The sequence below is a fragment of the Lutra lutra genome, chromosome 18, assembly GCF_902655055.1.
Source record: "Lutra lutra chromosome 18, mLutLut1.2, whole genome shotgun sequence".
NCBI lineage: Eukaryota > Metazoa > Chordata > Mammalia > Carnivora > Mustelidae > Lutra > Lutra lutra.
Window position 1 is genome coordinate 35078709 of NC_062295.1, and position 25471 is coordinate 35104179.

At 58.6% G+C, this 25471-nt stretch overlaps 1 protein-coding gene across 1 annotated transcript; it reads left to right on the forward strand.

The window, feature by feature from the left end:
• Positions 1-26: 26 nt before the first annotated feature.
• Positions 27-25457, forward strand: TECPR1 (tectonin beta-propeller repeat containing 1). The gene is made up of 25 exons (XM_047714220.1): positions 27-181; positions 3653-3991; positions 4466-4648; positions 4922-5044; positions 5530-5655; positions 7518-7692; positions 7798-7898; positions 10305-10406; positions 11682-11827; positions 13732-14219; positions 14357-14502; positions 15322-15477; positions 15966-16115; positions 16233-16390; positions 17275-17402; positions 18310-18412; positions 19518-19614; positions 19683-19762; positions 20665-20721; positions 21130-21307; positions 21630-21765; positions 22635-22727; positions 23329-23435; positions 23589-23708; positions 23870-25457. The coding sequence occupies exons 1-25, from the start codon at positions 56-58 to the stop codon at positions 24029-24031; spliced, it is 3780 nt and encodes a 1259-aa protein (XP_047570176.1). The 5' UTR covers positions 27-55; the 3' UTR covers positions 24032-25457.
• Positions 25458-25471: the final 14 nt, after the last annotated feature.

The following is a 25471-nucleotide window of genomic DNA, read 5'->3' on the forward strand; positions in this document are numbered from 1 at the left end:
GGGGCGCCTCAGCCAATCGCGTGCGCCCGGCCTTGCGTCACGGCGAGGCCGGCCAATGGGCGCGGGCCTCACGGCCGCTTCCTGCCCGCCCGCTAGCCCCGGCCGCCGGGGGAGGGCCGACCCGCTAGCCCGGCAGCGGACGAGCGATCGCCGCGACCCCGCCCGCCGGGCGCCCTCCCAGGTGAGTGCGGTGGGATGGGCGCCCCGGCCTCTCGGGACAGGTTGGGGCGGCGGAGGGCAGGGGATCTTCCTCTCCCCGCCACTGAATTGGTGGGAAGAGGCTGTGCTCGTGCGAGTTCCTGCACACCCTGCGGGGCGCCGTCGCCGTCCCTCGGAACGCGCGGTGACGCCCCCGCTCCAGGCTTGGCGCTGGAGTGACTTGGGGAGCGGGTTTTTGGAGCCTGCGGGTTTAGAGGATCGGGCAGCGAGGAGCCCGTTTGTCCCTCCCCTAGGCAGCGGTAGGAGCAAATCTGCTTGTCGGATTAGCACGGGCAGACGGTGAGGGCCGGGCGCTCCCGCTGTGCCGCTGGTGGCCGGGCAGGGGCCCCACCTGTCGCCCAAGTGCACGGAACCGGAATGAAACCAGGCTGACCCGCCCGCGATGATGCGGGGTGGGATGGGGTGGGGTTCATCCCCAGACTGCGGGCTCGGGGCATCTCCTGCCCAGTGCGGCCGGTGGACCCTGCTTCGGGAAGGACTCGACTACCGGGCATGTCCTGCCATTTTCTCCCGCGTCTTTGGACCCTGATGTCGCTTTCCAACAGCCCCCGCAGGTGGCAGACAGTAAGCGACCATCAGAAGTCAGGGCTCTCTCTTTGCTCAAGGGGTGGGAGTGCCAGGGTGTGATAGAAAAACCAACAGGAAACCTTTCAGGAAGGAGCCCTAAGGCAGACTCCGGGGAATAGATGCTCCGGGAGCTCCCTTGGTCCCTTGTGTCCCTCCCTCTGCCATGCCCTGGTCCTACTCCCCCCTACCCTTACCCTCTCTTGAGTACTTTTTGGTCTCTGAAGGGATCTGTTAGTAAACCTCTGCAGAAAGGCAGATGGCTCTGACATGGTGAACAGGTGACTTCTTCGTGGATTGACTGAAGCTCCAGCAGAAATTCATTGTACAGAAGTTCTCCATGAACCCAGGATTGCTTTCTTGGGAAGCGTTCACCCTAGCTCTACAAAACAAGGAAATCCCAGGATCCCAGAATCATGGGACTTAACGCTCAAACCTCCCTTTTAAGAGTCCTCTGACCTAGTGACCCCAGTGTCCCTGGATTGGTCACCTCACAGCCAGGAAGTGGCATATGGGGAGCTGGGATGGCATCCCGGCAAGAAGAGGGGTGAGGCTGGCCTAGAATGTTCACCCCTGTCATCTTTAGCTGAGAAGCGATGGTGCCTTTCTGTCCACTCTGAAGTGAGTTTGCAGACGTAACCCCCATCCTGTCCTTTCTCTGCAATTAGCTGCCGGAAAGATTCAATTATGTCTATATGGAAATTAGTGCTTAGTCATTTCTCTGAAGGGAAGTGTACCAAGTAAGCAAAAGTCGCTGTTCATTGAACTCAACCTAGAGATAGCCTGACTTCATTGGTTTCTTGTACGGTGAACTCTGACCTGAGAGATGGCTTTGAAGAGTAGATTTATATTTATATGACATCACAGGAGCCAATTCCCTTCACCCCCAAATTCTTCCTTTTCCACTTAGCAGCTTATGATATTCAAACACATGGCCAAGTTTAAAGAATTATAAGCCTACCGTGTCACCCAAGTGCACTTACGCCCACCACTTAAATTCTGCTGTTGATCTTTGTACTTGTTTTATCCCATACCTATCCACCTATCATGACCTTACTTTAAACCTGAAGTCATTGATGTCATTCAGCTTCCCTGGGGCAGTATTTCCATCTGAGCAGTGGATGGAGGCGGTAATGATTATCAGTCCGCTTTGGGTGACCACCCACTATACATGCAGAGTACTGTTAGGTGCTTTGGAAATGAAGAGGCTGAAGACTCAGCCTGAAGAGAAGGATTTGATTTTTTTTTCTGTTTTCTAAGGGATGGGAGATCAGCGATAGTTTGTTAAGAGCAGGTGCCAAGTAATAAAACAATCCCAATAACGCGCAGAGTTCTTGCTGCAGACTCAGCATTTTCCTAGGCTCCATACCTGCATTACCTCACTTCATTCTTTTTTTTTTTTTTAAGATTTTATTTATTTATCAGAGATCACAAGTAGGCAGAGAGGCAGGCAGAGAGAGAGGGGGAAGCAGGCTCCCTGCTGAGCAGAGAGCCCGACGCGGGGCTCCATCCCAGGACCTTGGGATCATGACCTGAGCTGAAGGCAGAGGCTTTAACCCTCTGAGCCACCCATGTGCCCCTACCTCACTTCATTCTTACAACTTCATAAGTAGGTCCATATTCTTTTCCGCCTTTAACAAATTAAGAAATCGAGGTATAGAGAGGTTAGTTGGCGCCAGAAAGGGATGGAGCCCAGACCTAGATGCCAACGGTCCACCATGTAGATGCCAGATGGGGAGAGCAGACCCCCCAGGCTTGGTCAGGCAGGAGCAAACGGGTGTCTTGGGGTCAACACACCAGCTCTTCCATCTGGCTGCAGGTACCGGTTTTCAAATGGCTCCAGAAGGCTGGTGTTGTGACTTCCCGTGTGTTTGACCAGGCCTAGGTGCCAGGCCAGAGAGGTCAGAGTTCTGGGATGTCTCCCAAAGCCTGGCTCCTGTTCCTTCTGCTTCCCTTCTTCCTCGTCCCTTTGTTCCTTCCTCCCCAGCCAGCACTCTTCTTGGTGTTTGTAAGACATGCTTTGTTCCAGAAGAGCCTATGTGCCTGTAGCAGCCCCTCTTGTTCTCTGCCACGTTGCCTCCGTCCTGCTGTCCCAAGCGCCCACAGCCTTGGGTGGGCCGCAGGAGTTGAACAGCCTGGCCCAGCAGCCTTGAGGCTCCTGTTCTGCCACTGTCTGTCTCCCAGTAGCTCTTCCCTCCTTCCTGGCCCTGGGGCAGTGTCAGGTAGCGCTTCTCACTGCTCCCCACCCCCAGGCCACTGTCAGTTCAGCTGTTCTGTTTTGCTGCTGAGATTCTGAACTTGTGGTCCTGCCTTGGTAGGAGGCTTGACTCTACCAGAAGTCAGGCTCCAGGAGTCAGGCCCCTGGGGGAGCACCAAGCACAGTCAGCACTGGAGATGTGGGCGTGGCCAGTGATAGAACTTATCAGTCGCCTTGCCAAGCCCCACAGAGCAGAAAGGAAGAGGACAGAAAAAGGAGCAGGAGTGGAGGATGGCAGGTAGAGAGGGGTAGTGAGGGAGGTGGTGACCCAAGGAGGTCGAAGACAGGACCCCCACATCCCTGCCATGTAGCTACAGGGCTCCACAGGACCTGGCCAGGGTGCCAGACCTATATGGGATTGTCACCGTGGGACCAGCGTAAACGAGGGGACTGCTCACTATGGGGCAGAGGCCTCCCAGGAAGGCAGCGATGGGCACAGGACTGAACTAAATCTGCAATGTTTCCTTTATTCTTTTGATAAAAGAGATAGGGAGGAAATGTTACCAAATAGTGATACCCATTAAATTTGGGGAGGTAGGTGCTTGGAACATTACAAATTTTTTTTTCCCCTCTGTACATTTTTGTGCATTTGAAAACAATGCCCATGATTAGAGGGAAGGCGAGAACAGAGAAGAAAACGTGCTCCAGACTCTGGACACTGGGAGCTGGCCGCAGACACTTCCCCACCGGCCTCTTGCCTCTGGCTCTCCCTTGGCTGCCGTGGCCATGCCCAGCTCCGTGCTGTGGGCTGTGGATCTCTTCGGGAAGGTGTACACGCTCTCCACGGCTGGACAGTACTGGGAGCTGTGCAAAGACAGCCAGCTGGAGTTCAAGCGTGTCAGCGCCACCACACAGTGCTGCTGGGGCATCGCCTGCGACAACCAGGTCTACGTTTACGTGTGCGCCAGCGATGTTCCCATCCGCCGCCAGGAGGAGGCCTATGAGAATCAGGTGGGGTCACCTGTGTCTGTGGGGGGGCTGCGTTGGGTCGGTTCTCTGGGAAGGAAATCGCCCCTCCCCAGATGTTCATGTCCTTTATTCCACTTGAGGTCCGGGTTGTATGGACACAGAGCCCTCCTTGGGTCTTTAAAAAGGCAGGCTGGCCGGGTCCGCACAAGGGTGGGCTGCCAGTGGTTCCCAGGAGCCTAGGGCAGGACCTTGACCTCTACTGCCTGCCATTCAGGGCTCTGTGTCCTGCGGCAGGTTTTCTGTCCTTGGCGGTCGTGCCCAAGTCCTGGCTCTTGGTGACGAGCCTGAGGAGGCTCTGATCCCTGAGCTCTGGGCAGACCCTCTGCCCACTCTCCATCCTGAAGCCCAGCAGGAAGGCCTCCTAGTGGTGGGGTCCCATTTACCCCAGAGAGGTCCCCAGCACCCTGGGCCAGCCGGCCGCAGGCCTCAGGCCTGTCTTGGCTTCCCGGTCCTCAGCGCTGGAACCCCGTGGGCGGCTTCTGTGAGAAGTTCCTGCCAAGCGACCGCTGGCAGTGGAGTGACGTGAGTGGGCTCCAGCACCGGCCGCTGGACGGGGTGGCACTGCCCTCACGGCATTGGGAGTGGGAGTCGGACTGGTATGTGGATGAGAACTTCGGAGGGGAACCCACCGAGAAAGGGGTAGGTGAATCCGGTTCCCACTGGAGCTCCCTTGTGGGGAAGGGGTGCTCTGGGCTGGACGCGTCCCCCCATGCCGTCCCTAGCACCCCAGCTCTGCCAGCACCCTGCATGCCCCCACTTGCTGCTCGGGGCAGGTGACTCTGGGCGTTTCGGGCGGTACCACTGTCTCCCTGCCTGTCTTGCACCCTGCTCCCCTCCTGCCTCGGCTCTGTCCTTCCCCAGGAGCCTTACAGAGCCCCCCCCCACCCCCCCCACCCCCACGTGGTATTTCAGGGGTGGACGTATGCCATCGACTTCCCCGCCACCTACACGAGAGACAAGAAGTGGAATTCTTGCGTGCGGCGGCGCCGGTGGATTCGGTATAGGAGATACAGGTCCCGAGATGCCTGGGCCAAGGTCTGCGCCAGGGTGGGGCCCCAGGGTGGGGCAGCCATCCCCCTGCTGGGAGGGTCGCCCCAGAGAGCTCGGGAACAGCCAACATCATGGAGGCCTTACACTACAGGACCAGGTTCTGGGATCGGCCCCTTCTAGAGGGGTCACAGCAGTCAGGCCACCGCAAGGCACAGAGCCGAGACCTTGCATGTGTTACGTCTGTCTTCCAGGCTCGAGCAGTAGTGACCCCTCGGGGGTAGCGGCCCAGGCCTGGTGGCCGACAGAAGGAGGACAGGACAGAGGGGACCCAGGGCCAGGAGCTCTTTGTCCTAATGTTGCCTTCTCTATGAAGTCGGGCAGCTGTGGGCCCAGCTGGAGAATAGAAGGCAGTGTGCAGGGAGGTGGGAGGGAGGGATAGCCTCTCAGGTGTCCACTGGGAGGGAAACAGTGCCATCTACTGGCCAGGTGCCCATAGGAACTGAAGGCCTCTGCCACACACCTCGTTTCAGATCCCTTCGAAGGATGACCCCGAGCAACTGCCTGACCCCTTCAATGACCTCTCTGTGGGGGGGTGGGAAATCACAGACGAGCCTGTGGGCCGCCTGTCCGTGTGGGCTGTGTCTCTTCAGGGAAAGGTAAGGCCCGTGTCCCCCTGTGCCTAGGATGGGAGGTGGCTGAGGCAGGCTGGCCAAAGGCAGGCCAGGAGAGACGTCTTCAGGTGTCCTGCCGGAGGGGGAAGAGGGGTGGAGGGCTGCCCTCCTCACCTCCTATCCTTACAACGGGTACTACCCTGGGCAGGTGAGGCGGCATGTTAGTGGGGTCCCCACAATAACCCCTCCTGTGAATTCTGCTATCCTGTGGTCCTCCTCCTGCCAGAAGCCTCTGACATCCCACCCCATGCCTGGTCCTGGCCTGTCCTTTCTCTGAGCTCCCAGAGCATTGATGAGTGCTCATCCTGAGCTCAGATGCCATCCACAGTGTCTCCTCAGACAGATTCTAAGATCCCTGCCTATTTCCTTCTTGTGGCTTCCACACAGCAGTCTCCAATGGTATTGTGGATGGGGGAGGGATGTACACATGGACATGTACAATGGACAGGTGGACAGATGGGTGTTGGATGAGTAAGTGGATGGGTGGGTAGATGGCTGGCTGGATGGGTGAGTAGGTAGATGGCTGGGTGATGGGTAGGTGGGTGGGTGGATGGATGGGTGAATGGGTAGATGGATGGGCGATGGGTAGATGGCTGGGTGATGCGGGGGGAGGTCAGTGGGTGGGTGGGTGGCTGGATGGACATGTGTATGGCTGGATGAATATTTAGAGAGGAGAGGAGAGTCTTCTGTAAGGGAGTTCATGAACTAAGGAGTAAAGCCAGCCCCTGATGTCAGGAACAACATAGGTGGTCCTGCCTGCTGGTGACTGAACACTTTAGCTATGGTGTTAGAGCAGATTTCATCTGTCCAGTACATTTGACCACAAATTCATCCAAATCTCTGGTTGGCTTCAGAATAGACACAGTAGGTTTTGATCAGGCTTACCTCTGGGTCCTGTTTGGCGTGGGCTTAGGTCAAGCCATAGTTGTGGGTTTTCTCCGAGCCGTGCTGAGGGATGGTGGGGAGCTGGCCTGGAACAGAGCCTCCATGGAGGGGCTGGGCCCACCCTGGATGCAGAGAGAGGAGAGCAGGGGCATGAGAGCAGTGTGTGCTGTCATTGCATGCTGGCGGTTGGCCACTGCCGCCCCACGCCACTCCTGGGGACCTTGAGAGGTATGACTAGGGCCCTGGGCTCCAGGGGGAGCTAAAGAGAGGGGACCCCCCAAACCATCAGAGGGAGGCTGCCCAGGTTCTGCAGTGGGGGCTGTAAGGGTGAGGTGAAGGAAGCTGTGGTGCCCTGTGTGAAGACAGGCTGGGAGGGGGTCCCCCACCCTCCTGCACCAAGGTATAGCCCCCTCCAGATGACACGAGACAGTTTGGACAACATGTTCAGGTGGCTCAGTCTTAATATTTTATTATAGTCATTGCTTTCAGGTTAAGGGGGAACAGAAGTGGACGTTTTAAACATTTGTATGAAAGGGGTTCGGGGGGTTTCCCATCTAACCCCCAAGGACACCACTTTCCCTGGAGACGGTGTACTGAGAGTATATCGCCACTAGGGGGCACAGGACACCAAGCTGGGGCCAGAGGTCTTACTGAGGCCGTAGGTGAACGAGGAAGGGGGTTCTTGCAAGCTGTTGATCCAAAGGGGTTTGTCTCCCAGGATGGCTGAAATCCAGGGTTGCGTATTTTCAGCAGGGGCGGGGGGCATCTAATCTGGCATGAGGATCCTGAGGGCAGTGAGGGCAGGAAGAGCAAGTCTGGACAGTCAGGGCCCCCTGGCCCCTAAGACTCTACGCCTGGCTCAGGTGTACACTAGCAAACATAGCCAGCCTCGGGCAGCTCTCCTGACCCGGAGCCCTGGCCGGACCCTGTCTGACTCTGCCGTGGGTTTCTTCACCACCCAGGTGTGGTACAGAGAGGACGTCAGCCACCCTAACCCTGAAGGCTCATCGTGGTCCCTCGTGGACACCCCAGGGGAGGCGGTGCAAATCAGCTGTGGGCCCCACGACCTCCTGTGGGTCACGCTCTGGGAGGGGCAGGCCTTGGTCCGGGAAGGAATCAACAGGAACAATCCCAAAGGTGGGCAGCCCTACGCTCCATACAGGGAGAGGCAGGGGACGCCCAGCTTCTCCCCAGCGCTCCTGCTGATGGGGGCCGCCCGCTCTTTCTTCTGGGGCTGGGTAGGAAGTTCCTGGTCCGTAGTGGAGCCTCCTGCCTCTGAAAACGGGATCGTACACGTCTCCGTGGGAGTCAGCGTGGTCTGGGCTATCACCAAGGACCGGAAAGTAAGATGGGGTCCCTGGGGGCTTGGGCCAAGGGCTTTGTTTAATTTCTTTACTTCCTTTGTTTCTTATTCTTAAAAAGAATCACTGGCCCTTATGGGAATCAGACTTAGGGCTGTGCATTTTTTTTGTTCTTGCAAGTGTGGTCTCAACCCCTATAGGACAAATCCAGGCTAACACTGTCCATTTTCTGGGCTTGAAGGCCTTGGTGATCTCCACCATATGCCCGCACCCCGTACCAAGTGCAGAACAACTCTATTTATCACTCAATAGGCAGTGACATTTCAGAGTCAGATGCCAACTTTCTGAAACGCTCCCCTAACTGTATATGTCCCTTTGCTGCCATATATACAGTGCTCGTCATTTTACGTCAACAAAGAAAGTCCAATAAAATAAGCACATTTACGGTTGTTTCCATGGTCTCTTTAACCTCATCTCTCGGGCATCCCATAGCATGCCCAGGGGATGGATTCCCCCACACATCTGAGTCTCTGTCCATGCAGAAAGTCCCTGAGCCCACAGTTCAGGTCACCTGAAGCCATCCACCTCCCACAAGTCCATAGCCTCTCTCAGAGCAACGCGTTCAGTGAGCAGATCGTCGTATTTACTTGAGCCATTTGCTCAGTCTTCAACCAAATGTTTGTGCAAACCTTCTTTGGGTCAAGGAGACATTTTAGGCAGTCTAGAAATTGTTATAAAAGGGATTTGAGGGTTTCTCATTTAACCGGTCACCTCCCTGCAACCTGCCTCAGGAACTATGGTTAAACACGAGTGCTAAAAATGTGTGATCCTCTCAGTCTCAGAATTGCTGGGGCCTTGCTCACGTGGCCATCCAGAGTGGGTAAAGACAGTTGTGGGGAGCACAGCAGAGACAGGGGTGGGAGAGTCAGCCATGGGGCCACATGTGGGCTTGAGGGAAATTTGGTTGGATTGTGTGTATTTTTATAAGTCAACATGAAAAAATGTCAGGACTTTTCTTTTCTTCTTTTTTTTTTTTTTTTTAAGTAATCTCTACACATAACACGGGGCTCAAACTCATGACTCCAAGAATTGCATGCTCCTGGGGCGCCTGGGTGGCTCAGTGGTTTAAGGCCTCTGCCGTCAGCTCAGATCATGATCCCAGGGTCCTGGGATCGAGCCCCACATCGGGCTCTCTGCTCTGCGGGGAGCCTGCTTCCTCCTCTCTCTCTGCCTACTTGTGATCTCTGTCTGTCAAGTAAATCAATAAAATCTTTAAAAAAAAAAAAAAAAAAAAGAATTGCATGCTCCAGTGCCCAGCCAGGTGCCCCTAAAAGAAGGCTTGAAGAGACTATTTCATAAAGCTGTTTTCATGTATTTCACATATAAAAAATATCCAAAATAGGTTATTTATGTCATAAGTTTAGAAAAAATGTGTTTTTTTTTTTAAAATAATGTCATGGGGCGCCTGGGTGGCTCAGTGGGTTAAAGCCTCTGCCTTCGGCTCGGGTCATGATCTCAGGGTCCTGGGATCGAGTCCCGCGTCGGGCTCTCTGCTCAGCGGGGTGCCTGCTTCCCTTTCTCTCTCTCTCTGCCTGCCTCTCCATCTACTTGTGATCTCTCTCTGTCAAATAAATAAATAAAATCTTTAAAAAAAATAATGTCATTAAGGCCATTATCTTTTTTCTTTTTTTAAGATTTTATTTATTTATTTGACAGAGAGAGAGATCACAAGTAGGCAGAGAGGCAGGCAGAGAGAGAGGGGGAAGCAGGCTCCCCGCTAAGCAGAGAGCCCGATGTGGGGCTCGATCCCAGGACCCTGAGATCATGACCTGAGGTGAAGTCAGATGTTTAATCCACTGAGCCACCCAGGTGCCCCAAGGCCATTATCTTACATAGAGCCAAGCTTGAGTGGACCAAATGGCGTTTTCCAAGCATCAGGCTAGGATGGGGACTGCATAGAGGACCATGGGGGAGAGATGTCACTCGCCAAGCTCACAGGTCAGTGTCTGCACTGGAGATGCAGACATTGTCCAGGAGACATTGCCCACCTCCTAGCTCTATGTGCAGTCAGACAGCTGATAACCTGCTGCTCCTGCCTGATGCCAAGAGGTGCTAAATTGGTAGAACATTCTAGAAAGATTCAGGCAGCCTTGTCTCCTGGAGGGTCAGTGCCCTCTGCCAGAGAAGAGACAGGAAACCACGAGGATAGGTATGGCTGAGGGCAGGTCACCCTCAGCAGTGTAGGACAGTGCCAAGCCCAGAGGGAGATGCAGCAGGAGTGTGGGGAAGAGGGACCTAGGTCACATCTCCTTTCTCAGTGATATGCTGTGCTCCTTCATGGCCTGAACCGAAAGACCAAATTATCCATTTGTTCTCCCAGAGCCTTTGAAAACCATCTTCTGTTTCAGTGACCCTCCATGGGGGCCTGTCGATTTCTGACTTTCCCAGGTGTGGTTCCGAAGAGGTGTCAACTCGCACAATCCCTGTGGCACCAGCTGGATCGAGATGGTCGGAGACATGATGATGGTGAATGTGGGGCTGAATGACCAGGTGTGCACGGGACCCTGAGCCATGGACCCGACCACCGGGGTCAGCAGCTCACCCCCAGTAAAGGTCTCAGAGTGGGGCCTTCCACTGCCCCCGCCAGCCAGGCCCCACTCCAGCATGGAGTTGGGGGGGTGCCCCAGCTGCTCCTTGGGCTCCCAGCCTGCAAGGACTGGCTCGTCCCAGGCCCCTCCCCGAGGATGCTCAGCATGGTGGTGGGGAGCTCAGACCGGGGGCACACACCCCGGAGACCCGAAGGGTTTTGTCGAGCATTATTTGGACCAAATCAGCTCAGGAAATAAAGAATGAAACTGATCTTCCCAGTTTTACAGACGTAGCATCTCTTGAACGTCCCCCGTATATTTGGGCAGTGTGGTGGCTTCAGAGATGAGGTTTGGCTGCTTTTCAGACTGCCTGTAGGAAGGTGACTCCTTTCCCAAGGCACTGCCCTAGCTCTTTCTGGGGGTGCTGGCCTTTTTTTGCCCCCACCTTGTCCCCCACCCACCCTAGTTGGCAGGGTACACAGCAGCCAGGGGCAAGACGGGTGCTGGCTGGTGTGCCAGGGCACTGAAGACGGAGGCCAGCCTGCCACGGCCAAATGATGGAGACACCGCAGCCCTTCCAGCAAAGCCACCCAGACCGCCCTGGGCAGGCTGTGTGGCCCTTTAGGCACCCCGCACAGGCCAGGGCCCATCAGCTGCGCGGCACACCTTCCTTCCTCAGCGCCCAAAGGCAGAGGGGAGGTTGCCCACCCAGCCACCTTTCTCACAGAAAATGAAGTCAGGATCAAGGAGGCTATCTTGCATCTTTAAAAAGACCCCGAATGTTCTCTGGGTTCCCTTGGAGAGCAGCTTTTTTCCCACTGGAGGCTACACAGGAGATGGGGACACAGGTAGACTCTGTCCCAGCACAGTGCCCAACGGCCCTGCCACCTCCTCTGGGCTCTGTCAGCCCAAAAGGGTCTGCCTGAGCCTGGAGAGCCAGGACAGAGTCCCTGCTTCTCCTGAGCTTGGTGCTGTGCCCTCCCCCAGTCGTCTCCAGTCTCTGTTCCCTGCATCTGACCCGTGCGCTGACCCGTGTCCTGCCGTCCTCAGCCCCCCAAGCAGTAACACTCGTGGGTGCACACACACCCCCACTGCATGTATGGGGGGGACACCTGCCTACATCTGCAGACATGTCCTCCAGCCTTGGGGTGCTCTCCCCGACACCCCCAAAGGGACGCCCAGGGATCCTTCAGGTCTGTGCTAGCCTCTGACCCAGCCGTGCTTCTCTGTGTGCTAGGTTTGGGGCATTGGCTGTGAGGACCGGGCCGTGTACTTCCGCCAGGGTGTCACCCAGATCGAGCTCAGCGGGAAGACATGGAAGGCCATCATCGCCAGCCGAGAGAGTGACCGATCCCACTCTGGTAGCTCTTCAAGTCTCCTCAGGTGATCCCAGGGGCACTAGGGCACAGAGGACACAGGTCGGGAAGGGCCATCGGTGGCCTCAGTGGGCAGCGTCTGGGGAGGCTGCGAGTTGGCCTCGCAGTGGGGCACTGGGCCCTATGAGGTCTCTTCCTCCCTGTGCATGGTGCTGGACCTTGGCCTGAGGGTGGCCTCTGGGAGCAGGATGGGGGCAGGGAGGAGGTGGCAGGTGGGTGAAGGTGGGATGTCTGTCCATGTTGGAACCGGGGGTTGTCCCTGAACAGCGCTGGCCCACTGGTTCTGAGGTCTCAAGGTCTGGGAGAGAAAAGGCTTCTCAGTGAGGAGGATACCAAGTCCCATCTGTCAAACGAAAGCAGAGAAGAAGACAGAGGGTCTCTCTAGTCTAGAATAGGGACCTCAAACTTGGCCATGCACTAGAAGCGCCAAGAAGGCTTGTCCCTGCACCGAAGTCCAGGCCCCAGCCCCAGAGCTGCTCTTTCCGTAGAATTTTGAATTCAGTAGATTTTGCGTTGTTTGCACGGTCCCAGGTGTGCCCACTGGTACAGCTCTGAGGACCACGCCTTGAGAGCCATGTGTATAGAAAGTGTGGATGAGTCCCGGCTCTGCCCATGGGCGTGAACGGCAGGCAGATGACTTAGCATCTCGGTGGGGGGCGGTTGGCAAATGCCTGAGCTCTGTACCGTGAAAGCCCGCAGTGCTTACCTGCCCAATCCAGTGGCTCAAGGGCCCTTGGGACAGTGCTCCACAGCAGCATGCCCCCCCCCCCAGACCCCAGTCCACATCCCTTCACTCCCCCAGCATGGCCGTTTTCACTCTGTTGCACTGAACACCCAGGGGGCTGTCCGGGCTGGCCTTTCCTCATTAACCTGAGGGTTTAGGCTCTCAGCTGGTAGTACTCAGATACTGGAATCAGCCGAGAAGCTTCCAAAATTACTGACGCCAAACCTTACTCTTGGCAATGCCTTCTTAAATACGACATCAGAAGCACCGGAAATGAAGGGAAAAATAGAGACATTGGAATCTCATCAAAATTAAAAGCTTTTAGCATCAAAGGACACCATCGGGAAAAGGACAAGACAATCCACAGAATGGGAGGAAATATTTGTGAAACCTGTATTTGACAAGGGTCCAGTACCTAGACTGTATAAAGAGCTCTTACAGCTAGCACCAAGAAGACAACTCAGTTTAAAAAGGGCAAAGACAGAGTGACCCCGTGACCCAGCACTCACCCCCCCGGATCTATACCCAGAAGAATGGAAAACCGACGTCTGAACAAAAATTCGTATACGAATGTTTGTAAAGACGTTATGCGCAGTAGCCAAAAACTACAAACAACTCAGATGTCCATCTGCAGATGAATAAATAAAGCGTGGCATATCCGTACAGCAACGAAAGGATGTACTGATCCCTGCTACACCGGGGGTGAACCTTGACCTCACCATGCAAAGCAAGCGAAGCCAGTCACAAGAGACGGTGTATTACGCGATGCCATTTATATGCAATGTCCCGAAGAGGCAAATCCATAGGGACACAAAGCAGATTAGTAGGTGGGGAATTGGGGGTGGGTGGGGTGGGTATGGAGAGCTGCTCCTTAATGGGGACAGGGTTTCCACGTGGTGGTCATTGTGTAACCTCGTGGGTGTGTTTAATGCCGCATCGTTTGAGATGGTAAAATATTATATCACATGTATTATGCCACGTTAAGAAAACAATAATACCACCAGGTTTCCAGCCCCAGATAAATGATGTGATCGACCTGGGCTGCGACCTGGGTGTTCCAGCTTCCTGGGAGGTAGCTGTCCCTGTGTGTGTGAGTTGTCCGGGGTCACAATGGACGAGGCAGGCCTGTCTGCAGCAGCGCATGTCCTTCCCTCGAGGGGTCACAGGTCTGCCCCTTTTGTCCCCAGTGCTGGCTGCTTCTTTGGTGACGAGGTAAGGGGCAGTGGTGAGTCCTGTGCACCGAGCGACACGGATGCCTCTTTGGAAGCCGACAGACCGGGGCCTGACCAGCCTGTTCCTGCAGAGTCTGTGGACGGTCCCAGGAACTCCAGGGATAGCTCGGCCTCAGGCCCAGGCACTGGCAGGACCACAGAGCATGCCATGGAGGTCCCTGGCCCTGCCACTCAGACTTCTGGGCCCGAGTCCTGCCCTGGCCTGGCCTCCAGCCCAGCCGAACTGCCCTGGACCAATATTGACCTGAAGGAGCCTAAGAGAGTACCCGGCCACTCAGCTGCTGGCTTCCCAGAGACCACCGGCCTCTCCTCACTGGGGCTCCTCCCACTAGCTTTGGAGGAGCCCTATGGGGCCGATGACCACCCTCTGTGGGCCTGGGTTTCAGGAGGAGGCTGTGCCGTCGAGGCCCACGCTGTACTCAAGTGGTTCACCGTCCAGTCGGGTAAGTGCAGGTGTCTGGGGGCCCAGCACCCCAGAGGGTGCTCCTTGTGGTGGGGGGGAGCAGAGGAAAGAGCCCTGGCCTGCTGCCCATCTGTGGGTGGGCCGGGCACCTTGCCCTGAGGCTCTGCTGGCCTGCAGGCCTGTCCCCGTCGGTGCAGACGCTCTCCTTGTCCATCATGCCGACCCAGACAGCCGCCTGGCGGAAGCAGATCTTCCAACAGCTCACGGAAAGGACCAAGCGGGAGCTGGAGCACTTCCGGCACTATGAGCAGGCCGTAGAGCAGGTGGGCAGTTCCCGGAGGCACGGGCCTTCAGCTACCACCCACTGAGCGCCTACAGTATACTGTCCCGAAGGGGAGGTGGAAGAGACAGAGACGCGTCTGTTCCTCTGTCCACCCAGCTCGGAGGTGAAGCTGTCCCTTCCAGGCCCTGTAGATTCAGGGATGAAGACATGAGTCTATCCATCCTGAAGAATTCGGGCTCCATCACACTAGGCATAGCCTCGGCCCTTGGGACCCAGATACCAGCCTCAGTGGGAGGCACGGGGAGGGGAGTGCTGTCCTCCCCTTCCTGCCCGAAGGGACCCCAAGAGCCAAGATGGTGTGGCGTTTGATTGAGATGAGTGAGAACAGGGTTGAGGGCTGGCCTGGAGCCCCTTAGGCGGAGCCCACCTCCTGGACGCCCACAGTCAGGTTGGGAGGCCGAAGTTACACTGGAAACATGGCTCCCTGGACCTTGGCTGCTGGTGCAGAAGCATCTTGGCAGCCCCAAAGTGTTGGGCCTCCAGACACAGGCCAAGTGTGGGCCCCAGCTTTGGCACCGACTTCTTAGGTGACATTGGGTCAGGCACAGACCACCCCCCCATCCCCATGCCTCAGATTCCCCATCTAGAGCATGGGGTAGCAGTGCTGAGCCCACAGGTGTTTGAGAATTAGGAGGGTGTGCAGAGACAGCGCCGGCTCGGGGGCTGGCACCTGCTGGGTTGTGAGTTCCACCTTGGTCACTAGGGGAAGTTAGGGAGCTGGGTGTGCATGGGGCCGGAGTCCGGGGCCCGGCGGGCCTGCCTGTGACTCTGTCCTGTGCTCTTGGGGCCTGTGCCGCAGTCAGTGTGGGTGAAGACGGGGGCCCTGCAGTGGTGGTGTGACTGGAAGCCCCACAAGTGGGTGGACGTCCGCGTGGCCCTGGAGCAGTTCACGGGGCTCGACGGGGCTCGGGATAGCATCCTCTTCATCTACTATGTGGTCCACGAGGAGAAGAAGGTGCGTGGGGGGCTCCCAGGGGAGGGGGGCCCAGTGCTAGCCCGTGGGGACAGCAGGTGTGGTTGGTGGCCCGCCGGTGCACGGAGGCCCCTGCTGCAGCCTCCACTGGCCTCCTCCTCACAGAGCTGCAGATAGTCGCTGGGCTGTCGGCTTGGGGAGTTAAAGCCCCTCTGCCCTTCCCGCTGGGGTTCAAACCTGGTCAGTTGGGTTCTAAAGTGGTCTTGTGATGTCAAGAATGTCACTAAGGCACTTGCTCACGAACTAGGTTTCCCTACTGAGCATACTTGGTCCCGGAGCCATCTTGAACCCACAGGCCCCGCGGACCCCTAGGAAGCCAGGACCCCCTGGCTTTCTGAAACCAGGGGGACCCCAGGCCTTCCCTGTCCCTCTACTGCGGCAGGGGCTTTACCCAGAGGCCCTTCGTGCCTCCAGCCCCACAGGTCCCCCTCTGGCCTGGTGACAGCTTGCCCTCCATCCTCTGTAAACAGTACCTCCATGTGTTCCTCAACGAGGTGACAGTGTTGGTCCCCGTGCTCAATGAGACTAAGCACTCCTTCGCCCTCTACACGCCTGAGAGGACCCGGCAGAGGTGGCCTGTGCGCCTGGCTGCTGCCACCGAACAGGACATGAATGACTGGGTGAGTGCATGTGACCAACAGGCCGGGCTCCAAGGGCAGCAGCGGTCCTGGGGCCGCCTGGACTGGGCCTGCTGCCGGCCCCCTTCCCCGCGCTGACCCGTCCTCTCCCCGCACCAGCTTGCCCTGCTCAACCTGTCCTGCTGTGAGAGCCGGAGGGTCCACGGCCGCCCCTCCCCGCAGGCCATCTGGTCCATCACCTGCAAGGGGGACATCTTCGTGAGCGAGCCTAGCCCAGACCTGGAGGCCTCTGAGCACAGGCTCCCCTGCGACCAGATGTGAGTCAGCTGTGCAGTGGACTAGCTCAGGAACCCCAGAGCTTTGCTTCTAGAAGGGATGTTCTAGAAGGTTCCCACAGGAATGGCCGGCTGGTTCCCAGGGCCTGAGTCTTCCCAGGCCTGGTGGAGGACCCTGGGGGGGGCCAGAAGCCTGGCAAGGCTCAGGCACATCTCAGCACCCTGAGCAGGTGCTGTGAGTTGGGGGAGCTGGGAGGTGGCTATGTAGGTGGCAAGGGATAGAACGAGGTCGCCCACAGCAGATGCTGGTGGTGCCGTTCTGGGGCATCTGGCATTCAGGGTGGGAAGGCAGGTAGGGACCCAGGAGGGGACACAATGGTCCCAATTCGACCCAAGGTTTCCCTAGGTCCTCTGAGGCCCCTGAAGATGAGGGAGAACATAGGTGAGACTTGAGGCCCTGGGTGCCCAGCACCCGGATGGACAAGTCAGATGACCTCCGTGGACAGTGGGTAGGACCTGGGCACATGGGAGGGTGACCCCGGTGGCACCCTGCACCTGTCCCCCTGGGAGGCCATGCTATCACCCCGCGGGGTGCTGGCCCAAGTTGTGGTTCATCCAGATGGCACAGCCCTGCCTTCTGCCCCCACGTGCCAGGCCCAGAATCCCAGAGGCCGTGTGGAATGGGCCGCTGGCTCGGCGCCCCCGCCCGCCGACCCTGAGTCTCCTGCACCCACTCTGGGGCCGTGTTAGCTCTGGTCACTACCAGATGGGAAGCCAGGCAGGTGCCATCATCCTTAATAAAGTCCACCATTCAGAGCCCAAAGAGGAGTCAAAGTCGGATGTTCGAGGGAGGCCACGGAGCCGGAAGCAGGTGTAAGGCTGGCACGGTGTACGGCATCTCCGTGACCTCTCTCCGCTCACTCCAGGTTCTGGCGGCAGGTGGGAGGCCACCTGCGGGTGGTGGAGGCCAACAGCCGGGGTGTGGTGTGGGGCATCGGCTACGACCACACGGCCTGGGTCTACACTGGCGGCTACGGCGGAGGCTGCTTCCAAGGTGAGAACAGCCTGGATGCAGAGGCTGGCAGGACCAGCTCCCCGAGCCCTACCCATAGCCTTCTCAGGCCAGTCCCTCCTCTAATTCTGCCTGGCTTCCCTGCCTCACTCTGGAGCCACTGGCCCAGTGTTGACTCTCGGCTGACAGCAGGCTGACAGGTGACCTTCACCACAGCCAGCCTCCACAGAGGATGGTCCCAGAGCCAACCCTCGAGGTGTGAGAGCCCAGAGACCAGGCCTGGTCTCCAACGCGCCTTCCTGGGCACCCACAGCTGAGCTGGGGGCCTTGCAGGTTCTAGAAAGGCAGCTGCCAGAGCCTCCACTGGGGCTGGACACAGCCCCTCATTTCACAGATGATGCCTCAGGGCACATTGGGATAGCCCCACGCCCTGGCTCTCCTGATTCCCAGGCCTGAATTCTAGCCCCTGGGTCATGCCTTCTGGGATGAGACCTTGCTGAACCCCTGTTGGCTCCCTAAGTTCTGGGAAGTAAGGTCCTGTGTCTCCTCCTGGGAAATGCAGGCAGAAACAGACTTTCGAGTGGAATGTTCGAAGTCACAGCCCACATGCCCTACAGTGAGGGACAGCCAGTCCTGGAGAATCAGCTGTGGTCCACTAAGACCATGGGAACTGCACATCTTCCTCATTTCCTCATGAGGCAGGAATTAAGTTTGTCCTCACTTTACAAATGAGGAGACTGGGGCTGGTGGACGTTATGTGAGTGTTAATAAGGAAGGAGCTGGTGGGTCTTCTCATGGAGGGTCTACAACCCCAGAATAATCACACAGGGAGAACCCCAAGCCAGGCCCGTGAACCCCTCTCTCCTGGCCCTCCCCACCTACCCTCTGCGGCCTTCAGGGCTTCGGACGGAAGCCTGAATCCCCAGCACGCAGCCTCTTCTCCCCCCAGGCCTGGCCAGCAGCACAAGTAACATCTACACTCAGTCGGACGTGAAATGTGTCTACATCTACGAGAACCAGCGCTGGAACCCCGTCACAGGCTACTCCAGCAGGTAAGCGGCTCGGGCGCCGACTGGGGGCCTCTCCAGCCCAGGCCACCAAGGTCTCGACAGGAACACAAAGGTGGTCTGTGGTGGCCTCACTGTTGGGTCCTCGAGGGGGATCCAGCTCATCTGAGGTCCGCTCCATCTGGGATGGGGAGATCACTCGTGACCTTTCAATGTCACCCTCGCGGCTTGAAGGATTTCCTGGTGTGTAAATATTTGTGGGTTTCTCTGTTCACCCCAGTAAGTCAGGGTTTGAGCTTTGCTGAGGCAGTTAGTACACGGTGCCAAAGTATATCCCAGAGACCTCGACGTGGGTTGTGTATAGCTCCCTGCTTCCTCCTCAGTCCTTCAGAAGAGGGACAGGGCCGCCACGAGCTCTCTGGTCCCTGCAGAGCATGCACACCAAGGGCCACGGCTCCTGCCACCCGAGCCCCATGACCACCTGCCCGACACCACCGTGGGGGGCCTGTCGCTCTGTGAGTGTCCAGGTCGGCTGGGCTGCTGTCAGCAAGCACCACACACTGGGCAGACTAAAAGTGGACATTCATTCTCTCCCCGTCCTGGAGGCTGGGGAGCCTGGAATCAAGGTGTGGGCGGGGCCACATCTATCCAGGGGCTGTGAGGGACAGTCCGTTCCCAGCCTCTCTCCTGGAGGCCTCAGCTGTCCCTTGGTTTGGGGCAATGTCCCTCCTGTCTTCACATCACTTTCTCTTCGAGAAATTTGAACTCAGCAAGGACACTGTCATATTGGTTTAGGGCACACCCTAAGGACCCCATTCTGACTCAATTACCTGCAAAGACCTTTCCAAGTAAGGTCACACTCACGGGTACCGGGGATAGGGCTCCAGCATCTTCTGGGGGCACAGCAACCTGTAAAGGGAAGAGGCAGGCTCTCAGCTCTTGGGTAGGTGGCCTGGCCACAGGTGCCGCCCGGGCTGCCATGTGACGGGAGGTCAGCAGGTTGCTGTCCCTACCCCGGGGCAGTTCTGGTTTTGCCCCTCACCCCCTTGGAGATGCAGGTGTCCTAGGTGCTCATGTCTTGTCCGTCGCCAGCTGGTGCTGGCCGGTCTCCTCTTCCAAGTCACCCCACCACCCTCATTGTCCACCACAGGGGTCTGCCCACGGACCGGTACATGTGGAGTGATGCCTCAGGGCTGCACGAATGCACCAAGGCTGGCACAAAGCCCCCATCCCTGCAGTGGACCTGGGTGAGCTCCGGGCTGCGGGGCGGGGGCTGGCACTGGGGGCCTCCCCGGCTGACCTTCCTCTCCTCCAGGTTTCTGACTGGTCTGTGGATTTCAGCGTTCCCGGGGGAACAGACCAGGAGGGGTGGCAGTATGCCAGTGACTTCCCTGCGTAAGTGTCTCTCCACTCGAGGAGGGGCCCTCACCTGCCCTGCCGTCCCGGGTTGCTCCGGCTCCTGCCAGTACCCGGGTGCAGCCGAGGAGCAGACCCCTGTACGCCCACCTCGGCTGCCAGCAGGGTTTGGAGCCAGCCCGAGAGATGAGCTCAGGTCAGCACGCCCGCTACACCTGGAGCTCAGCGGCAGGCTTAGGGAAGACAGCCACGGCTCCCTCAGTGCCCTGCTGTGTCCCTGTTGCCCTGGGGGAGGGTTCTGGGGGGATCTGGGAAGCTTCAGGCCAGGCCCAGGGTGATGGTGTGGGTGGCTGGAGGGAGGTGTCGGGTGAAGAGGCAGCTGGAGTGAGGCCAGCACCGTCCTGAGAAGCAAAGGGACAGGTGGGTGACAGGTCCACCAAGCTGGGAGGCCCTGGTGGGCAGTAGGCCCTTCATGGTGCACAAGTCATATCCACATGGAAATCCAGAGCTGTGGGAGCCCGAGCCAGGGTCTCTGAGCAGGCCCAGGCCCAGGGATGAGCCAGGTGTCTGGGACGGGCGAGCCCATAGGCATCCCCTCCAGCCACAGCCAAGCCTCCCCTTGTCTTGGCCTCAGCTGAGCTGTTCCCCAGAAGGGCTCTGATGGGCCCAGTGGTGGGGAGGGCTCAGAGACACCAGCTAGAACCCCTGGTCCAGCAGCCTCCACATCCTGGCCCCTGGAGACCCTGACCCCAGGGAGACCTGCGCCCCAGAGACCCTGGCCAGGCAGACCTCGTGTCCTGTGATCCCTGCTGCCTGTGGAGCCCGCTCTGGCTCACACGGAGGCTCTGCCCCTAATGAGTGGAAAAAATGTGTGTGCAGACAGGGTCCCTTTCCGGAAACTTCCACAAAGTGGTCTTGATTTTGGCGTCTTTCTCTTGCAGCTCGTATCATGGGTACAAAACCATGAAGGATTTTGTCAGGAGAAGGTGCTGGGCCAGGTAAAGACCAGAGTGACGTGGGGACTGGGGCTTGTGGACCTGCCCTTCCTATGGGGCCCTCCTGGGCCAGTCTCCATGGAAGAAAAGCAGAGGGAAAGAGAATCAAAGTAAATGTCAGTGCAGGAAATGCCCTTGGGCTCCCAACGCTCTCTGGTTTCTGAAGTTTGTTTGCAAGAACAAATAAGAGAAATGTCACTGGCAGGCTCTGCTCTGAGCAGGACAGGCAGGTCAGGATGGGAGGCCTGGCTGGGGGTGAGGCAGGGTGCAGCCTCCTCTCCAGACCTCTCATTCCTGCCCATCGGAAAGGGGGGCCTGCAGAGGCCATGTGGGCCAAAGGGTGGCCTGCTGCCAGCAGGGGGCTTGCCAAAGCATCAGACCCCCCAGGCTCTGCTCTCTTCCACTGTGCAGAAAATGTAAGCTGGTGACCAGTGGGCCCTGGCTGGAGGTGGCCCCTATTGCCCTTGGGGACGTGTCCATCATCCCAGAGAGCCCAGGTGCCAACAGGAGTGGGCACATCGCCCTCTGGGCCGTCAGCGACAAGGGGGACGTACTGTGTCGCCTGGGCGTGTCGGAGCTCAACCCCGCGGTGAGCACCCTGCCTCCGGGGGCCACTGGGCCTGCCGACCTGTCAGGCCCCGGGCCCTCCTGAGGTTCTGGCAGATTCTTCTGGAAAGAGAACTCTGGACTGCGGTCCAGCTGGGCTCAGGCCTCCCGGGGCCTGCCCAGGACAGTCCCTGGGACCAGCGGACACTAGATGAGGCCTGAGGGGGTCACTGGGTTCTGTGGTCAGTTGTTGCTGAGGGTGAGGTTGGTGTGCGAAGCTGCCAGCTCCTGGGACCTTGGGCAGGGGGAGGAGCACAGGCTGGGCCCCAGCAGCCCTCACTGTCCCCCTTGGCTCCCATCCCCAGGGCTCCTCCTGGCTGCACGTGGGCACGGACCAGCCCTTCACTTCCATCTCCATCGGGGGCTGCCATCAGGTGTGGGCCGTGGCCAGGGATGGCTCCGCCTTCTACCGGGGCTCTGTGTCCCCCGCACAACCAGCTGGTGAGTGCCGCCCCACCTGGAGGATCTCCGCCCGTCGCAAGTAGGGACAAGGTGGGGCTGTGGCTGGTCAGAGCGAGGCTGCATGCCCCTCTGCTTCCAGCGGGGAAGGAAGACAGGTCTCCTCATGTTCAGTTCAGCTGGACAAGCTTGGAGTGAGTGCTGCCTGTGGACCAGGCCCTGGGGCCGAGTGAGGACACTCCCCAGAGGCCTCACCCCCTCCTGCTGAGACTGAGTGGGGGTGGTCGTCCCGGCGATGGGGCGGTCCCTTGCAGCCGCCCTGCACCAGCCCCAGCCTCCAGCCCAGGGTATTGCTGCCTGTGGGCACTTTGCATGTCCTGCCCTTCGGGATGCCCTCTTGGGGTGGCCCCACCTAGCCTACTGCCCACTCGGGGAACCCTCCAGGGCTGCAGGCCATGCTGGCTTGTTCTTGACTGGGTGTCGGATGTCCAGACAGTGTCTGGCACTGGGGCGCTCGGATGGGTGCTGGCTTGCACGGAGCTGCCCTCCGCATGGGGACAGGGGACTTGTGCAGTGGTGATGCCTGGCAGCCCCGAGACAGGCTGTCCACCCCATGCCAAGCTGAGCACCTTGGTGTCCCTGTTCCGAGATCGTGCTGCTGGACCCCACCGTCTCCCGCCATGGCCTCTGAGGGCCCTGGGCGAGGTGGGGTGTTGGGGGTTTGCTCTGCTTGGCTCTCAGCTCACACCGGGCCCTGTCACATTTGTGTGGCCCAGCTGGCCTGGGAACAGAGCCCGGCCAAACCTGCCTCGAGCCTGCGAGCTGCAGGGGAGGCCACGCGGACCACAAGCACAGGGGGTGGCAGGTGTGGTGTCGCCCTACTGCACCCTAAGTCCCACCTTGTGCCACAGGGGACTGCTGGTACCACATCCCGTCTCCTCCCAAGCAGAGACTGAAGCAGGTGTCCGTGGGGCAGACGGCAGTGTACGCCTTGGACGAAAATGGCAAGTTGTCTCTGAGCCTCAGTGGCCACCAGGGGAGACGAGGGCTTCCCTGGGCACCCCAGTGGGACGAGACCCTCGCCAGCCCCAGGACCCTGACACAAAAACTTTGTAAGCCACCATGAGAGGCCGTCAGCCTCGGAACCAGTCCCTGTCCCAAGCTGTGCTGGGCGGGGGGATGCCAGCTTGGCCTGGGGCCTGCAGCATGGGAGCCCCCCGGGCAGCATGGGACTGGCAGAGGTCACCTGCCCGTGCCTCAGGGCTGTCGCCAGTTCCCTTTCTTCCTTTGTGGCTGTCGTCACCACGAGCAAAGCAAGGAAAAGGGCAGAGTTGGGACTGGAACCAGGGCTTTGAGTCCAGACCCTGTTCTCTGTATCTGTCTAAAGAATTCCTTGTCCTCCGTTTCTCATGCGTAGAGAGAGCCTGACGCCGCCAGCCCAGCACAGCGGGACGATTACGAGGCTCAGGCCGAGTCCAGTGTGGGGAGGGTAGAATTGGCCCCGGCCCTGGCTTCTCTCTCTTCCTGGGCTGGTAGGAGCCCCAGGAAGTGTGGGGACAGCTTCCGTTGTCTCCGTAGCCACACTCTGGGCCCTTCTCTCTCCAGGGAATCTGTGGTATCGCCAAGGGGTGACGCCCAGCTACCCGCAGGGCTCCAGCTGGGAGCACGTGTCCAACAACGTGTGCCGAGTATCCGTGGGGCCCTTGGACCAGGTCTGGGTGCTCAGGGTTGGAGGGCCGGGGGCCGAAGGTGGACGCTTGCTCTGGGGGCTTGGGGTGCTCAGGGTTCCTGCTCTGGTCTCCCCGCGCCGTGCCCGCAGTCCCACTGGAGATGGGGGCTGGACCCTCACTGGGTCTGTGTTTCAGGTCTGGATTATTGCCAACAAGGTCCCGGGGAGCCATAGCATGAGCCGTGGAACTGTGTGCCACCGCACAGGCGTGCAGCCTCGAGAGCCCATGGGGCAGGGCTGGGACTACGGCATTGGGGTGAGCAAGGCCTATGTGGGGTGGCTTACCTGGCCCGGGGTGGCATGGTCACACTGCATGCTCTGGGACCTGCTGTCAGGGTGGGTGGGAGGCCCCAGACAGAGCCCATCAGGGGTCCTTGATCTCCCACAGCCATGGGTGACGAGGCTCTCTCCTTCCAGGGGGGCTGGGATCACATCACCATCCGGGCCAATGCCACCAGAGCCCTCAGGAGCAGGTCCCAGGAGACAACCACTGACTGGAGTGGGGAGCTGGGCCTTCCCAGCACGCCCTCGAGGGTGGCTGGAGCCCCACACGAGGCCCGTGGCCCCGTCTGCTGCTGAGGCCACCTCCCCCCTCACCTGAAGCAGGTTTCATGCAGGTGTTAAGGATCAAGGTGGATACGTGAGCCTTCCCGTCTGAGCCATTCTTGAATGTGGATCCTGGAGGGAACCTGGCCTGAGGTCGCGGCCACCTCAGAGGCACTGGCTGAACCAGCCCAGAAATGTGAAGCTTTGTGGGTGCTCCTGCACGGGTCCCTGTCTGCAAGGAGGGCCACGGAGTGGGCTGGGGGCCACTTCACTCCAGCCTTTCCCACCTATCCGTCCCCACTCTGCCTCCCGCCTTTCAAGAAAGGGAACCTAGAGCCCCCCAGGAATGCTGCTCTGGGGAATCAAGCCCATGAAACCCCAGGGCCCAGACCCCGCCTACCTCCCGACGAAAATGGCTGTGGGGCTCATTCAGGGCCGCTTTGCCCTGTTCTGGGATGATTTTTCAGAGCCAGATGCGGAAATACGGTTTAATTTCAAAAGTTAAGAGTTGGCAGCTTGGAAGGAAAGGCTGGGGAGGGGTGTCTTTCTCCTGGGTGGGCACAAGCCCTTGGCGGTCCTGGCAGAAGCTGTCCGTGCAGAACTTGCTGATATCTGCCCCCAGCCAGCCGTCCCCCCGCCGTGGGATTGGGGGCTGCTCCCTCTGATCAGCCAGGAGGGGCTGTGGGGACATGGGGTGTGCCGGCCGCAACCCCAAGCCCTACACGCCAGGGCAGGAGCCCACCCCACCCGGGACCGGTAGGAAAGCACCTCCCATCCTGCAGCTTCTCTTTTTTTTTTTTTTTTAAGATTTTATTTTTAAGTGATCTCTCCATCCAGCATGGGGCTCGAACCCACAACCCCGAGATCAAGAGTCGCAGGCAGTACCAGCTGAGCCAGCCAGGCGCCCCTTCTCTGCTGCTGCTTATGTGATGACGGCCCCATCTGGGGAAGCCTCAAATGTGCTTCCTGCAACCAGACACGTTGCCTGGAAGCCATCAGAGCCCAAGCTGGCCTCTGCTCATTTGGGGACAAAAACGGACAGACTCCAGCCTTGCCCGGAACTCCCATCAGGAGGGGTCAGATGTGCCTTTGATCCCGTCTTGCAGGGTGGGGCTCGTCAGCAGAGGCTAACTAGAAGGAGGTTTCCTGTGGGGTCCCCTCCTGCACCGGAGGGGGCTGACAGTCTCTGCGTTTGCCGGGAATGATGGAGGTGCGACCGGGAGGTGTGAGTGCGGGTTGGGCACGCCGTCCTCGGTGTTCACACCTGTCAGGCGGTCTCCGGGTGGGCACTGCGGGTTTCTTCTGTAGCAGCGATCTGTCATCCTGTGGTGACTTGCTGTCCGTAGCTGGGCGGCTGTGTCCTCGCTGCTGAGCACTCACCATCTACCTGCTCAGCATCACCGAACTGTTTTGTTTCCTTGGCTGCTTTATTCAATAAAATCTCACAGTGGAGTGTAAAGGACATGCTATTTT